Source organism: Homalodisca vitripennis, chromosome 4 (genome assembly GCF_021130785.1).
Source record: "Homalodisca vitripennis isolate AUS2020 chromosome 4, UT_GWSS_2.1, whole genome shotgun sequence".
NCBI lineage: Eukaryota > Metazoa > Arthropoda > Insecta > Hemiptera > Cicadellidae > Homalodisca > Homalodisca vitripennis.
In genome coordinates this window covers 169989342-170005695 of record NC_060210.1, presented here as the reverse complement: position 1 = coordinate 170005695, position 16354 = coordinate 169989342, and the positions used below count along the sequence as shown (strand labels likewise).

The following is a 16354-nucleotide window of genomic DNA, read 5'->3' as shown; positions in this document are numbered from 1 at the left end:
ACTTTGCACAGTGTCATATGGCTATGTAAATTATTTTTCCTTGCTATTACCATGACATGCCAACCATGGGGGGACGGCCCACAGAGGAAAACGTGGAAATCTTAAATTGAAGCATGGGTCGAGTGATACCTCATTTGAAAGAGCTCACTTAGTAGAGTTGAATACCGCAAACCGCATCTCAAAAGGTTTATCCAATCAGAAATGGCGGGTTGTTTTAGGTACACATTGTGAAGTACATTATGCGCTGCCATTTCTGACTGGATCGTCGTATTCTGATGCGGTTGGCGGCGTTTCACTCTACTAACCAATGTGTTTTCACTGACTTTTTTTAATTAGCAAATTATGTCATAAATTTATAACACAATAAATAAAACTAAAAAACATCGGTATTTATTGTGTGTTGTTATTGTGTAAAGATGATTTCAATTATGACAACATTTTTAATGAAAAAAAAGAATTATGATGCATCAGATAGTATCAGAACATACTTTCTAAACAGCTCTCATATTTTGTAGCCATTATAATATGTAATGAGTATTCTTGTTGTATTACGGGCATGTTAAAGAAATTCCGGATACTACAGAACATAAGAGATAGCTGTTATTCATATTTTACTATTTATATTTCTAGCCTAACAATTAAATATAAATGAGGGGTGAAAAGTGACTAGTAATGCCGAAGAAACATGTAACCGTTTGCTTTGATGTGGTTCTTTCTAGAAAACCTTTTGTTTGATTTGGTTTCTCTTGAAAGACCCATACAGTTGATTGCTGTTTTGTTTCGAGCTCATATGCCTAGATTCATAATTTGTCACTTGTGCAGATGTTATGCACAACTTTTAATGCACCTTGAGCGAATTTTGTCAACATTTCTTTGCAATTGACATGAGTCTTCTTATGAATATAAGTAAGATTACACAGGATCCAACATGAACAAACCTTGACAAACAAATTATCATCCAATTGATGCTTCCTATACTAATGCCCAAAGGTACATCAATCTCACAATATGTCACGTGACTGCTTTGTTAGTTCAAGCACAGCATCAAGTTTTTTGGTACAACAACCGATTTTGGATGACCTTGACAAGATTTGTCCTGGAGCAAGTGGTAGCTAAAATTGAATTCATTATATTAGTTTTTGTACAGTATGATAAGATAGCACTGCATTGCTATATAAAGGGTTAAGTTCAACGATGCTCTCTTGTTATTTTAATACATGTTGAAAGTTACGAAAAATAATTATGCAAAAATGATCACAAGTTAATTTGATTTTTATTTGATTAATTTTTTAATTGACTGTAAACAACAATAATAGCACTGAAATGACTAAATGTTTTGAATGAGGTTATGTTCAAACAAGTGAGGTTTACAATGGAATCATCACGACTTATGCCAATGCGCCTAGCAAAAGTGTTGACAGGGCAAAAATTATAAATAACACTTGAAGTCCTGAGCTGTAGTTTTTTTTCTGAATTGATAGAAAACAGCATAAGTGGTTTGGGGCGTGGCTTAGAAAAATGCTCGTTGCAAGCTTTGTACCTGCACTTATCTCTATCAAAGTCTAGCGAGTAGTTAGAAAAGGCTTCTGTTTCACCTTAGACTTTAGCAGATTATGGATAATGGTCGTGCGATGATTGTGAGATCACTGTATCACCTATATTTGTAGGCTCTGCTGTTTACCCGCACACTGGAGGAATTAGAGAGCTGGACAGATGAGGTGGAGAGCCAGCTGCAGTCCGAGGACCATGGCAAGGATCTGTCCAGCACTGTCAATCTACTGAAACGCCACTCTCTGCTGGAGAACGATGTAACCAGCCATGGTGAGCAGTGCTCCCAACTACAGGACACTGCTGCTGCCTTCCACCGCTCCAACCATTTTATGAGAGACGAGATCCAGGAAAGAGCCCAATCTGTCATCAACAGGTACAGTAAAGATCTGTGTAGCAGTGAGCCTTTCATAAGTAGTGTCTATGTACAAATTATTCAAATATATATGTTCTACCGAATAAGATATAGTATTGTTGAGTGCCATTTTTAGTCCTAGATCCTTATCTACTCTTTTATAGTTCTTGTGCGATTGGATTCCTTATGTTTGTTTAATGGACCATATCCTCCTTACTAGGATATACAACTGTATATCCATAAGACTATTCCATTCGTTTCAGTAACGTTGCATAAACATTTTTTATTGTCTCAGCCATAAAATCATCCTTCAAAACATGAATTTAATTATATTATTATGCTTTATGCAAAGGTTTATTATAAAGGACAGAAACTACTCAAGCTGGCATTGACCATATAAAGTTTCTTCCTAAAGCAGGTGGATTAAAGCATCTGAAATTTCATTTGCAAATATACAGTAACATATCTGAAGTCTACTTGTTCCTTCCTGCCTATTACATTAGGGTATTCTTGCTATCATACTATCCTTGACTTATAAGATAGATATTTAATGCCCCAATTTAAAGCGGATTGTGGTGCAACCTCCTGGTACATGCTTAACTTGCCATTATCATTGTTGCTAGTCATGTGTACCCAAGGTTACTACTGCTCCATGTTCCTTGATTTAGCTGCCCCTTGTATGAGCTGTCACTATTAAAAACTATAAACTCCTGTAGAGGGTAAAAATCCTTTCTTCTTTGGAGATATAATACGATTTTAAAATATATATTTCCTTGTCAACATACCAGAAAAGTTTAAATTCATCTTCAAATCTTGCAAACTCCATTAAAATTAACACATTGTTTCTAGTGTTAGTAGGGAAATAAAAATAAATACAAAAGTGTTGACGCGTTATCTGGTGCAGTGTATGCATCTAGTTACTGTCTCCACTGTCTTCAAGTCATTACCGGTCTTGAGCCATAGTGAAGCTCTAACTGTTCAGTTAAATAAGAACTGTTAGTTCAAAAACCTACCTCTCCAAACAAATCAAATTTTACATCTTTAATTACAAAATAGATTAAGAACAGATTTAACTCAAATATGTTGTTGAATGATAAATATTATAGTATGTAGAGTGATTGGTGATTGATGGATGTTTAAGTTGGAGTTAGTATACTGATATGTTATTAATTTATGAACTGTGGGTGTGATATGAGGAAATACAAGTACCTAAGTAAAAGAATTTTAACTTAGTAGTACTGTTAGTAGTGTATTTTTCTTGAGTTTATTCTCATTTAGCATATTACATTGTTATAATGGAGCAAATTCAAAAGGAAGTTAGATAGAATATTACTTGACAAAAAAGGTGCAATTAGGATGATATATAGTCTAAATAAAATAGCCTCAGTTTTCCTTTTCAATGAAATTGCCAACTAAACATAATTTTACTTGTTCTGAATTCAGTTTTGATTGTTATGTTACTTGTGGCTAGTAATAAGCTATTAAAATAAATTAACTTTAATTTCAAATAGTTGTCTAGATTTCATATAATGTATTTTAATCAAATTATTGTAACCATTTTTCTACTATCTTTCTACAACTATTTATTGGTTTCTTAGCCCCAGCCAGTTATTGTCTGTGGCAAGTTGTGCCTTTGCTTGTAATACAATAGTTTTTTAGCAATAAAAACACACACAAATTTTTGAAATAAATAAATAATAAATTTTTGTATATTTTTCATGTTGAGTTTTGTCTGCTGAAACTCAGTTTAATCATTTTTGCAATGCGGTATGTTGTTACTGTCTCATCATATCACATTTGATGGCCACCTTTCGCCATCATGCAATGTGGTGGTTTTGTTGCATTGATTACTGGTTTATTAGTACAACTAAAATGTATGTATCCTATGTGATTATCTGCACCAGTGCCTTAATCTCAAATAGAGCTATATTTAATATGGTGAGCCGATCTGTATCAGATTTTTGCTACAGTGCTGCTAAATGGTTGTGTAAACCCCAGCAAGGCCCAATTATTGTTGTTTCTGATTAAAAATTTTAAATTTGGAGTAATCCTCAGAGAATCAGAATAAACAAAAAATGAGATGTGGTTAACACCTTCACTGCTCTATACTGAGTGATTTTGAGTACTCTTATTTTGCCTGTGTGCTGTAAGGTGTCTGATGCAGTCAAGATACCTATTAATTTTATCAAAGGTTAAAAAATTGGAAGTATCAGTACTGGAATCAAGTAAGTAGGTTGTACCCATGAGCAATTGTTAATACCTTGAAATCATCCCTAATTTAGCGGTTTCAGAATTATGAGTCAGCTCTTCAAATGTATCAGTAATTCCACAGTAATTCACAGTGTTCCAGTTTCTATACCAGAAATAATATTAAAGAAAACAATATTGTGCATAGGTATCACTCTCTGCAGGAGCCAATGCAGATCCGTCGAGATAATTTGGAGGATGCTCTGCTTCTATACCAATTCCTGCGAGACACTGACGATGAACTGGCATGGCTGGCTGAGAAGGAACCACTGGCCGCCAGCACTGACCTCGGCAATAGCTTGAATGCTGTTCAAAGTCTTCAGAAAAAACATCAGGCAAGTTTTTACAAATGTTTTCCTAATTTGTGACGGTTTTGAACATTTAGCTGTAGTGATGCATAACGAATGACTATTTTCCCATTGATGGTGTTCTGTGATTGCTGACAGGCGTTAGAAGGTGAGATAGCATCAAGAGAGCCGGTAGTGGCTGCTCTTGCCAGTCGTGCTCAGCAAATGATTCATAGTGGACACTTCGCCTCTCCACGTATCGAAACCAGTATTAATGAACTGCAGGAGCGGTTGGTGCAGATCCGAGATCTTGCCAGTGTGCGCAGGCTACGACTCCTGGATGCTGTTGAGTCTCAAATGGTAAATATTTCGTGTCTGAGTAGCAATCATAACTAAACAAAGCCTTACAATTGGACTAAAGAATTGTATGTACCTCTTTATGAGTTTAAATTATTTTAAAATATTTGTACGTATGAAATAAGAAAGTGAATTTTTAATGTTTAAATTAAATTTAATAGAAATAAAAACAATATATTTGAATTTATTTTCACTATTAATACTTGCAATTATTTTTATTTTTGGAAGTGTAAAATAGCAATTTCTCAACATAAAGTAACTCGTACAAAATGTTAGTACTGCTAAATTTACTGCACAAACTTCATAAAAATGAAATAATTATCCTAATTAAATGTTATAGTTCTATGCTGAAGCAAGTGAAGCAGAAACTTGGTTGAAAGAGAAGAGGCCTCTTTTGACAACCACTGATTTTGGAAAAGATGAAGATTCTGTTCAGTCACTATTGAAAAAACTAGAAAGTGTTGAAAGAGAATTGAGGACATTCCAAAACAATGTAGATCGCCTAGCTAAACTGAGTCATGGACTTGTGGACAGAGGCCACTTTGATAGCCAGCGAATAGCAGAAAAGCAGGTACATACTTTGCATTCAATTAAGATATTTAGCAATTACTTTAAGCATTGTTTGCTGTATTCTGTATGGCATTGTAATTTTTAATACTGCAGATATTGAGTAGATTTTTTTCTGAGCAAATTTTTTACTCTTTTTATAATGATACTTGAAAGCTAAAAAAGTTTGTATACTGTACAGTGTATTGTGTGCTATTTTTTGGAGTGCGGTAACAGATTTGATTTTTATTGTAAATAAATGTTTCAAAGGTTCTTATGAAGTGGTGCTGGGAAGGCAGTTGAACATTACTTTAAAAACACAATGGCATCATTTTAAATATGATTTAAAATCAAGACTGGAAAATGCAGATAGTGCTTGTGTATATATACATAATATGCATGTGTATTTTATGTTAGGTAACGAAGACAATTTGATTACTGAAAATATATTAGAATGATCGGTGATCGGTTAAGCATCAGCTTATCATGATAAGCTCCTCTCCCTCAGTCATCTGAGGATATGTACTATTGGTCCTGCTGGTTTTGGTTTAACATTTGTTCACAGAAGATGGTTTTCTACAGTGAGACCAAACTATTATAAAATTTTAATTGAGTTAGAATCTTTTCAATACAGTGTGAACCTGATAATTTGGATGATAGTCATAACATGGACCACACAAGCCTATGAATTAAGATTATTCATTGTAATGAAATTGGACATTGTGTAACAAGTTGATGTATCTAGACCCAGATAGAAGGAGAGCTGACTGAACTTCAAGCATTGGCCAAAGTAAGGGAGTCAAGATTGAAGGAGTCATTGAAGGTGTTCAGATTCTTGAGGGAGGCAGAGGAAGTGGCAGAGTGGACCGGAGACCAGACAGCTGTAGCTGCGTCCGAGGACTATGGGCGGGATGTCGAGCATGTCGAGCTTCTCATACAAGTAATATTTGTGTATTTGATTAAAAAATAATTAAGCCAAACAGTAAGAGCAATAATATGAAATTTGTATCTACAAATAAATATATATATATATTAAGAACAAGCAGTTACTTGTGGCTTCGTACTCAGTTTTGAGATACAAAAACACCGTAAGTATATTCTTTTTAAATGGTAAGCCAAACAATCCTGAGATAAGTGATAGTCACTGAAGGATGTTCCAATCTCTTGATCAATTTTAGATTTAAGTTTAAAAATGGAGCTTTAAAGTCTGAGAATGAAATGTGACACTTTTCTTATATGTCTCTTTTATTTCATGATATTTTATTTAATAACTCCAATTTTTTCAGGGAGAATTTAACTTTTCTAGGCCAGTGTGGAGAAATCCTAAGTCTAAAGAAAGACCGAATTCGAAGTCCTTAGCTTTTCTGCTAACATATTCATGATATAATAAATGACAGCATTTTAGTTGATTAGTAGTGTTGATTTAAATCCCAATTAAAACAAACTTAAACAAAGAAAAGCTTCTGCATGTAACATGACTTATGTAAAGCATAACTGACTTTGACAGATGAATAACAACAAATAATTACTATCACCTGTTTAAATGAGTATGTATTATACTTATTATTCTTGACTTTGAGCCAAAAATATATATAATATTAGTCATAATATTTTTAAGCAATATGTTTTTGAAGCAACAATACTAATATAAATTATTAAATATAAGTATTTATTTGGATTTAGTATTATATTAGACTTAATAGATAATCTAATCTAAGAAATTGCTTATAAATTTAGAAAAAACAAACTTTATTTTTCAGTTCAAAACAAGCTAGTAAACATTCAAGTCCTAATATAACTACTACCTATATATTAAATAACTTATACTTATTAGTGCTTTAACATTAATACTATTTTTAGTGTTATAGTAATAGATGTTTGGCACAAAGTAAATGGTTACAGGCATTTGACACATTCCTAAGCAGCCTGAGTGGTGCCGAGGGTCGAGTTGTGTCGTGTCTACAGGCAGGGCAGGAGTTAGTGGCAGAAGGAAACCCTCAGGCTCCTCGGGTGCAGCTCAAACTGGCAGAGACCAAACAACTGTGGGACGATCTCAAGGAATTGGCCCATGCCAGACAAGAGGTTAGACTAGTACTTCTGCATACTGTATTTGTATAGCATATACTGTTTTATTTCATTTGAATTAATATTATTAAAACTTACTTTATTTTTGTTGTTTGGAATGATATAAAATTATCTATGTTACATATAATAAGATAGCCAAGAAAGTAAAAAAGGGATCTTCAATTGAGCTGCTAATTTTTGTTTTTATATAAAACCTGTTAACAATTTGTACCCTGAGCCCGAGTATAGGTCGGGCCGCGTCGGCAGCGCCTGCTACTGGCGCCCGAGTATAGCTCGGGTCGTGTTATTTAATTGTATTATTTAGCTCAGTCATCTTATTTTAGGATTCAAACATTTTGATTATGTTCATTGGTTGTCTAAGTTCGTATTTCTTGGTTTTGAGATCCCGGGGTCACATTTTAGTAATGAAATACGTATATTTTTCGTCGTACTACAAGCGAGTCTAGACAGCTGATCGTAGGCGCCGCGGCTGATCGTCGGTACTGTCAGTTTGCTTTGTAGTATTTCACGTTGTGTATTGTCGTGAGTCTTAGTGATGTCTTAGTAAGTTTTCTACAAATCTTGCCGACAAATACTGAAGCAAATGTTATCATAATGTATTCTAAGTGTGAATTTAACTGTTTGTAAATAATCAGAACTTTAGTTTCTTACTGAATGAAGTAAGGGCAAATGCAAGCAATGTGAGGTTATCCATGTGTTCAATTTGTATTTACACTCGCTTTGTTCTTTCTTCTCGACTTTCCGTTGATTTTCTTTTATATTCTTTACTTATTATTTTCGAGTTTAAATAATATGGGTGATGAAATCAAAAGTGATTCAATTCGCGACGATGATTTTGATACATATCTGGGACCAAATATTGATTTTATGAACGATCTAAACGAAAATGTGCGAGATCCTGTATTTGAATCAGACCATTGTGCTTTAAAAATTACCACACTAAGGCGAACTACCTGAACTAACAAGCTATGTAGCAAAAACTTTTTTTGTATTTTTTTACATAACATTCAATATTATGTAATAATTTTATTTTGAAAATAAACTTAATATTTGTATACATTTAAGAAAAGTATGTATCTCTATCTTTAAAAAGATATATAGTGTGATTTTATAAGATAATTACTTTAATAACACAGAATTTTTTAAAAGCATCATAAAACCCCCAGGGAGCCACGCCGAAACATGTATTAAGGGCCCAGGGTACAAAGTGTTAAACAATTTCCATTTTATTTCTTACTTTAAAACATATGGTAATGTAGAATCTTGGAGCATTGGAATAACTATTTATTGTAGTATCACTAGATAAAGGAATACAACATTTTCCAATATATAATTTTTTATTTTGTGCAAGGCCTTTCTGAATCAAAGATTCCATCATCAGGCACTTCACATATGGTAATACTTAATAACAATGGAAACATTAAATTTGGCCGTAAGAAAACCCATTAACTTAATGAAGTACCACAGCGTTTTTAAAACTATTCTATAACTGAAATAAAAATATACTATCTTATTTTCTTCTAATCTAATACTGATGAACCTTAGTAAAGAATGTTTGGAACTGATACACAACATTTGCTACTGTTAAACCACTGACAATGTTAGTAAAATCAAGCCTGACGAGTTATTAATATGCAAGTGTGATGCTGATAATGTTTGCTACTTGCATGTTTTACTGTTTAGCTGTAGTGCTTTAAAAGGGTTCAGAATTTCTCGTCATTTATTAACACGTTCACTACCAGAGGTTACAGTAATGCTGGGTATTGACACTTCCAATAGTAGATACTGCACTATTGGTAACTGGTATGTTTACTGACGTTCTTACCTAAGTCATGGTGAAGTAGCGTAAAGGACTTTCTCCATTTATTAACACGTTCACTACCAGAGGTTACAGTAATGCTGAGTGTTGACACTTCCAATAGTAGATACTGCACTATTGGTAACTGGTATGTTTACTGACGTTCTTACCTAAGTCATGGTGAAGTAGCGTAAAGGACTTTCTCCATTTATTAACACGTTCACTACCAGAGGTTACAGTAATGCTGAGTGTTGACACTTTCAATAGTAGATACTGCACTATTGGTAACTGGTATGTTTACTGACGTTCTTACCTAAGTCATGGTGAAGTAGCGTAAAGGACTTTCTCCATTTATTAACACGTTCACTACCAGAGGTTACAGTAATGCTGAGTGTTGACACTTCCAATAGTAGATACTGCACTATTGGTAACTGGTATGTTTACTGACGTTCTTACCTAAGTCATGGTGAAGTAGCGTAAAGGACTTTCTCCATTTATTAACACGTTCACTACCAGAGGTTACAGTAATGCTGGGTGTTGACACTTCCAATAGTAGATACTGCACTATTGGTAACTGGTATGTTTACTGACGTTCTTACCTAAGTCATGGTGAAGTAGCGTAAAGGACTTTCTCCATTTATTAACACGTTCACTACCAGAGGTTACAGTAATGCTGGGTGTTGACACTTCCAATAGTAGATACTGCACTATTGGTAACTGGTATGTTTACTGACGTTCTTACCTAAGTCATGGTGAAGTAGCGTAAAGGACTTTCTCCATTTATTAACACGTTCACTACCAGAGGTTACAGTAATGCTGGGTGTTGACACTTCCAATAGTAGATACTGCACTATTGGTAACTGGTATGTTTACTGACGTTCTTACCTAAGTCATGGTGAAGTAGCGTAAAGGACTTTCTCCATTTATTAACACGTTCACTACCAGAGGTTACAGTAATGCTGAGTGTTGACACTTTCAATAGTAGATACTGCACTATTGGTAACTGGTATGTTTACTGACGTTCTTACCTAAGTCATGGTCAACTAGCGTAAAGGACTTTCTCCATTTATAATTTTATTGTTCAACAGTAATTAGTTTACGAGTGAAAACATTTGTAGGAAGAAATTTTACAGTAGCTCGAGATTTCAGAATGGACACAGGTTTATTATCTGTTAATTAGATTACGTGTTGGCTCATTAGGGACTGGATTCCATAACAATCTCTGTAGTCTTTGTGTTTCGAAGATTATAAAAAAATTAAGGTACCTAACCTTGATAAACAAATTCCATCATTAAGTGATCGAATCAAGTGATCCATCATTAAGTATTTAAAAATGCCTTATAACGAACAAAAGTTATGTGTACTCTCAGATGACTCGCATTTTAAAACCCCTAACAATGAGACACTTGTTTAGAAACATGCATGACATCTATATACAAAACTTTGGGAGTGTTGCACATGGTATTATATTTTTGTTTGTTTTAATTCTGGGCCTATTAAAAACGTAAATTAACAATTCAAGTATTGTCTCAATTCTGGAAAATGATTATTAGCATATTCACCTCTTGTGATCAATATTTTATTGTAACTCTAATGCTTTGAAGTCTGTACATTCAACACATATTCAATGGTACTATAATATAATTCTATACTTATAATATTTAGTTAGCTTAATTATAAAAAATGGATATTATATATTGATAGGCACTGGCTGGAGCAAAGCAGGTTCATGTGTTCGACCGGACAGCCGATGAGACAATCACATGGATACAGGAGAAGGATGCATCTATATCGGCTGAGGGGTATGGGCAAGACTTGGAAACAATACAGGCTCTCGTAAGAAAACATGAAGGATTTGAAACTGATCTTGCAGCAGTAAAAGAACAGGTATGCTAACTTATACTTTATGGTAGTAATGCTTGACTTACACTATCACACACTTTCTCACTGATAAAAGGTAGGGTTTTACCAGATATACACCAAATGTGAATTGTCACTGTAAAATTAAAAACAATAAAAAAATTAAACCCAACAAAATAATACCCAGTTTCAAATGAACAAGTGATTCACAATGGCTAACAAATTCTAACATAATTTTCAGGGCTGGATTTACATATGGGCTGAAAGAGCTATAGACCAGGTTAACAGATAAGGGAGATTGAGCATTTTGGGAATGGAAAGTTACTAAAACAAATAATTTTAAAAGAAAGTAATAAAATATATTGCAATAAAATATTTTAAAATATAGTGGATTGTGAGATTGAAAAGGCGGGCTCTACTAGCACTTTTGCTAGGATTAAGATGGGCTCTTGCTACAGTTTGATAATTATCCTTCTGGTGTCTACTCTACATAGTACTGTATATTTTGTCATGGCACTTGTGAATCATTGAATCAGTGATTTTGCTGTGTAATTTGCTAGCAATACGATATAAATGTATAATATATTAATATGTTACAATGTAATTGGATTTTGAAATCTGTATTCTAACATTTAAATAAATAAATAAGTCATGAATGGCATAGCATTTGCGACTGACCAACTGTCATTGGCTTTAATCATGTTTTGTAATGGTTTACAATTGGTACATGTCTGTATTTTGGAGTATGTGATCCGATAATTAGATGTAATGTTATCGCAAACACTTTAAATAATCTAGATATTTTGAATACAACTTTTGTATTTTTTTACTCTGCTAGAAAATGACAGGTCGGTTGGGACTGTGTGACATATTTACAATTGGTAGTAGTAGCTTTAGAAGTATGTAGTTCTTAGGATCTTTTGGTTAAACTTAATATACACGCTACACATTGGTTCATGATCAATCTACACAACAAATAAGACCACGTCCTTATACATAACTGGTATCAAGATTCGATCTTATATTTTCACTACTTTGTATAATTTGTATACTGGCTTGTGTCACAGGTGGAGTCTGTGGTAGAAGAGGCTGGGAGGTTGGCAGGCTTGTTTCCTGATGCAAGAGATCACATAGAGGTGAAACACGAAGAGACTCTGGATGCCTGGACCCAACTGCTGGAAAAGGCTGAACAGAGACGTGACAAGTTACAGCAAGCAGAGCAGCTACAGACCTACTTCGATCAGTATAGAGAACTTATGTAAGTTAACACTGCACATTTCACTGAGTTCAAGAGTAGATAATTTTTACATTAATGTCTCCCTCAAAAGATTACATTCTAAATTAGATCTGACACCCAATTTGTGGTGCTGTGATGATACGTATATTCATAGCTGAATTGCTTGGACAGCTTATTGAGTTCTTGAGTATTGTATCAGACAGACAACAGGAGAATGTCATGCTTGGTTTTATATGATCAGAACTTACAAAAGACTAAAATTGTCAAAACATTGAAGCAATACAATTCTTTAATCAATTAAATTTTAAAGAATTCCATTGTTACTCAAAAGCCTTTGTAATTGTTGATTTAAATAGTAGTAAATTGATCTTTGAATCCTTTTTAATTTGATTTTGCTCATAAGCACTGAGATATTACTGGTAATGAACAGTAGCTATGTAGGTACAAACTAACTTGTTTGACCTTAGTAGGAAATAAATATTCTACTATTTACTATATACTATTACAAGTTGCTGTCTACAATTTTATATTATATGATCAGTGTATAATTTATATTTATCAATGTTAAGAACAATATCTTTATTCAAAATTGTTTAATTCGGATACTAATACCTGGACAGTACAAATCAGTATTAATGATACTGATTCCTTTTATAATTATTAAAAATAAAAAGATAATAATATTTTATTAATTTCTTTAGCACTACTAAGAATTGTATATCAAAACAAGCATAACACTGTTAATAAATGCATAAAACTAATCTATGTTAATAATCTGTTTGATAAATAGTTGAAATATGAATAACTATAGTATAATTTATTTACAAATAACATTTAATTAGATAAATATTTAAGATTGAATACTAATTTGCAAAGTAATATACAGTTATGCATCTTTGTGGCTACCACAAAGAGTTTTGGTGTATTTAAAAACAATTAAATAAATACAGTTTTTACAATATTCTATTTTATAAATAATGATTCAATCAAGTAATTTAAATTTATAAATAACTACATACTAATAGTAGATAGTGAGCCCTCATATTATTTCAATCTTATCTATTTATTCTCCCATTGCATCTTTTTTATTACATTTATTATTTGAGTGAGAATGATAATTTTGTTTTTAAAATTTGGCTCTTGGAAACTGATATTAAATATAATATATACAGCTAATATGACAATCAACATGTTCAAAAGACAGGTCTTATTGAATCTGTTGGTTTTAACTTTATTTTTAATTGGATGAGACATTGTCAACAGTACGTTTCTGAATTGTCGTCAAAACTTGTTGTATGTGTCTATTCCAACTCAAGTTTAAAACTGAAAACTATTTACAAGTAGTTACAGATGATTGCACAAACAAGCTATGATAATAATTGTAGTCTGTAGGAAGTGGGTATGGTGAATTATATCTATCTGACCACATTAGGGTTTGGAATTATGTTAAGAATAGCCATTATGAAAACATGCTTGTGTATAGGATAAAATATGAATTGTGTTATTTGGTAGCATGTCTTTTATTTTTTGTTACTCTTTTAACTTGATTTGATGTTGATGTATCTGTTGGCTAATCTAGTAAAATCAAACAGGCTAGTTTTTTAAATTGATTATTAAAACCAAATTTATATTCCAGAGCATGGATAAATGAGATGATTGCCAAGGTGACAACACCAGATCTCGCTCAAGACGTGGCAGGTGCGGAAGCTTTGATATCTCGACACCAGGAGTATTACGCTGAAATTGATAGTCGAGTTGATGCCTTCACTGCTTTCTATGCTACTGGCAGACAACTCATTAACCAGGTCTGAAAATCATTTTAAAGTTAACACATAATCTTATTTGAGGCTGATTTTTCTCATATTATGAATATAAGATAACTCTTGTATCTATTATATTTCTTGCATGTCTGTACATTGGATAACCGGAAAACATCAGGTTATTCCGATGATGTTCTTCATAGACAAGGTATTGAGCATTTATTATAACTAGAAAGTAATTAGTTCTCAATGATTACGTCTTTGTTATAAAGAAGATTGATTAGTTTTACCATTGCTTTGACAATTTTTATTGAGAGAACATGAAATTGGTTAATTTTCACAAATTAACAATATTTAATAATATGATTACAATTTGATATTGACAACAACCTGAATTTCACTATGATCTATGTTTATCCCCAACTAGGTTTAAACTCTTTGGAAACTATTAGTGAGAACAAAAATAATTGAGGTTGAATTTTTCTACTAGTTGCCATCTTCTTTTACCTTCCAAGCTTCTTTCTACAAAAACAAATAATTGAGATTGATTTCTATTTATGTTTGCAAATCCAAGATCAGTTTTTCTTTTCTTTAATGAACTTGGTCAAATAGCAACTAAATATAAAAGTTTTCTTCTCACCAATCTTTTAGAGGGCAAGATTACCTTGTAGCAATGTGAAAATCTGGAATTTTTGAATCTTGAATCTGATTCTCAATCTTAAAAAATCAATTGCTGATTCTTAAGTTAAAAATCCTAATAGATTTTTAACCTAATTATTATTCAATCAAAATCATTACCAATCCAATTTCTGCTATTCTTAAACTTTTGAAGATCGCTTGATACACAAAAGTAATCCAAGAATACCACTATGAAAGGGATTTCAAAGGTTCAGGAAAATAGTTGAAGAAAAAGACCCAGCTAGACCCTCATGGCTTTTTTCAGCAATACAAATAATATTCTATTTAAATTTCCTAGTGTAACACCACAAAAAACTTTGGAATAACAATTTTTGTGTAATAGTCCCTAATAAACCGATTTTGACAAACCTATGTTGTTACATGAGTTTATCCTACTCGATTGAACATTTTCACTACCCGATACTGTAATATATGACAAGTCAATCATGTATTACAATCCTTTTTTTAAGTCGAACATAATAAGATGATACTGAATTAATTAATTCTTACATTCTCCAATTTCCAATATAAATATGAGTATTTTATGTCTAATTTATTTAAAAGAGTTAAAGAAATAACATTTACAATTTTCCTTACTTCTACAAAATTATTTTACAGGATCACTTTTTGAGCAATGAAATAAAGGAAAAAATAAGAGTGCTGGAACAAAGGAAGAAATTATTGGATGACACCTGGGAAAAGCGAAGGTTCATATATGAACAGAATTTGGACACTCAGGTAAGTCCAAGAATTACACTTAAGTATAAAAGTAAGTTAACTGTCTTGACCATAAATATAAGTAATGTTGAATATTAATAATATTGATGTGCTGTGTATTAATGAGCATGGGTTACATGAGGACGAAATTACTCTGTATGTCCCATAAGGTTTTATTGTGGCATCTAGTTTTATTAGGATATCACTTCTTACTTGTGAAGGCTTATCAATAATAATAAATTGTAACAAAATATGAAAGTATAAATGAATCTGAATATTGTATTAATTATTTATGTGGAGCATCTGCTATTTTACTGTTAAATGTACATTTTATTTTATTAAATCTATATAGAACTCACTCAGATTTTAATAATTTTATAAACAATTTAGAATGCTTAATATTGGATTTAGTGGATAAACCACACACACACACACACACACGTTTTGCTTTATGTGGAGAAGTAAATGTTGATATTATAAAACCAAATAGGGCCTATGTACAGTATTTGTTTAACGTTTTTTAGGTCTACTAACCTATATTATGTTAATGAGCAGCCAACCAGAAACTATTCATGTCTTGATAATGTCTGTACAAATGTCTAAAAGGAGCTGTATTGTTGTTCTCTCATTAACCAGGATATAGTCTCAGACCATGCTGGGGTCTTGGTTGAGTTCGACTTAAGTTAGGCCAAATCAATGTAGTGAATGAAATACAATCAACAACATAACTTCTGTCAAGGAAATGATTAAAAAATTGTATATTATGTATTATCGTGTAATCCTTTCGCTAGACCTATTATAGAAATAAATTATAGGTGATGTTATGCAGCCTTCGACAGTCTGTCTAGAGACTCATGACATTGTGCTGTAAGGTTTATT

General features: G+C 32.7%; 1 protein-coding gene across 1 annotated transcript in view; it reads left to right on the top strand.

Moving 5' to 3' along the window:
* LOC124361291 (spectrin alpha chain-like) overlaps positions 1 to 16354 on the top strand; it is a 91875-nt gene that overhangs the window by 54756 nt on the left and 20765 nt on the right. Inside the window, 10 exon segments of the mRNA XM_046815338.1 lie at positions 1668 to 1924; positions 4299 to 4485; positions 4597 to 4797; positions 5135 to 5365; positions 6086 to 6280; positions 7243 to 7422; positions 10928 to 11110; positions 12151 to 12341; positions 13957 to 14125; positions 15377 to 15496. Coding sequence (XP_046671294.1) covers positions 1668 to 1924; positions 4299 to 4485; positions 4597 to 4797; positions 5135 to 5365; positions 6086 to 6280; positions 7243 to 7422; positions 10928 to 11110; positions 12151 to 12341; positions 13957 to 14125; positions 15377 to 15496 — 1914 coding nt within the window.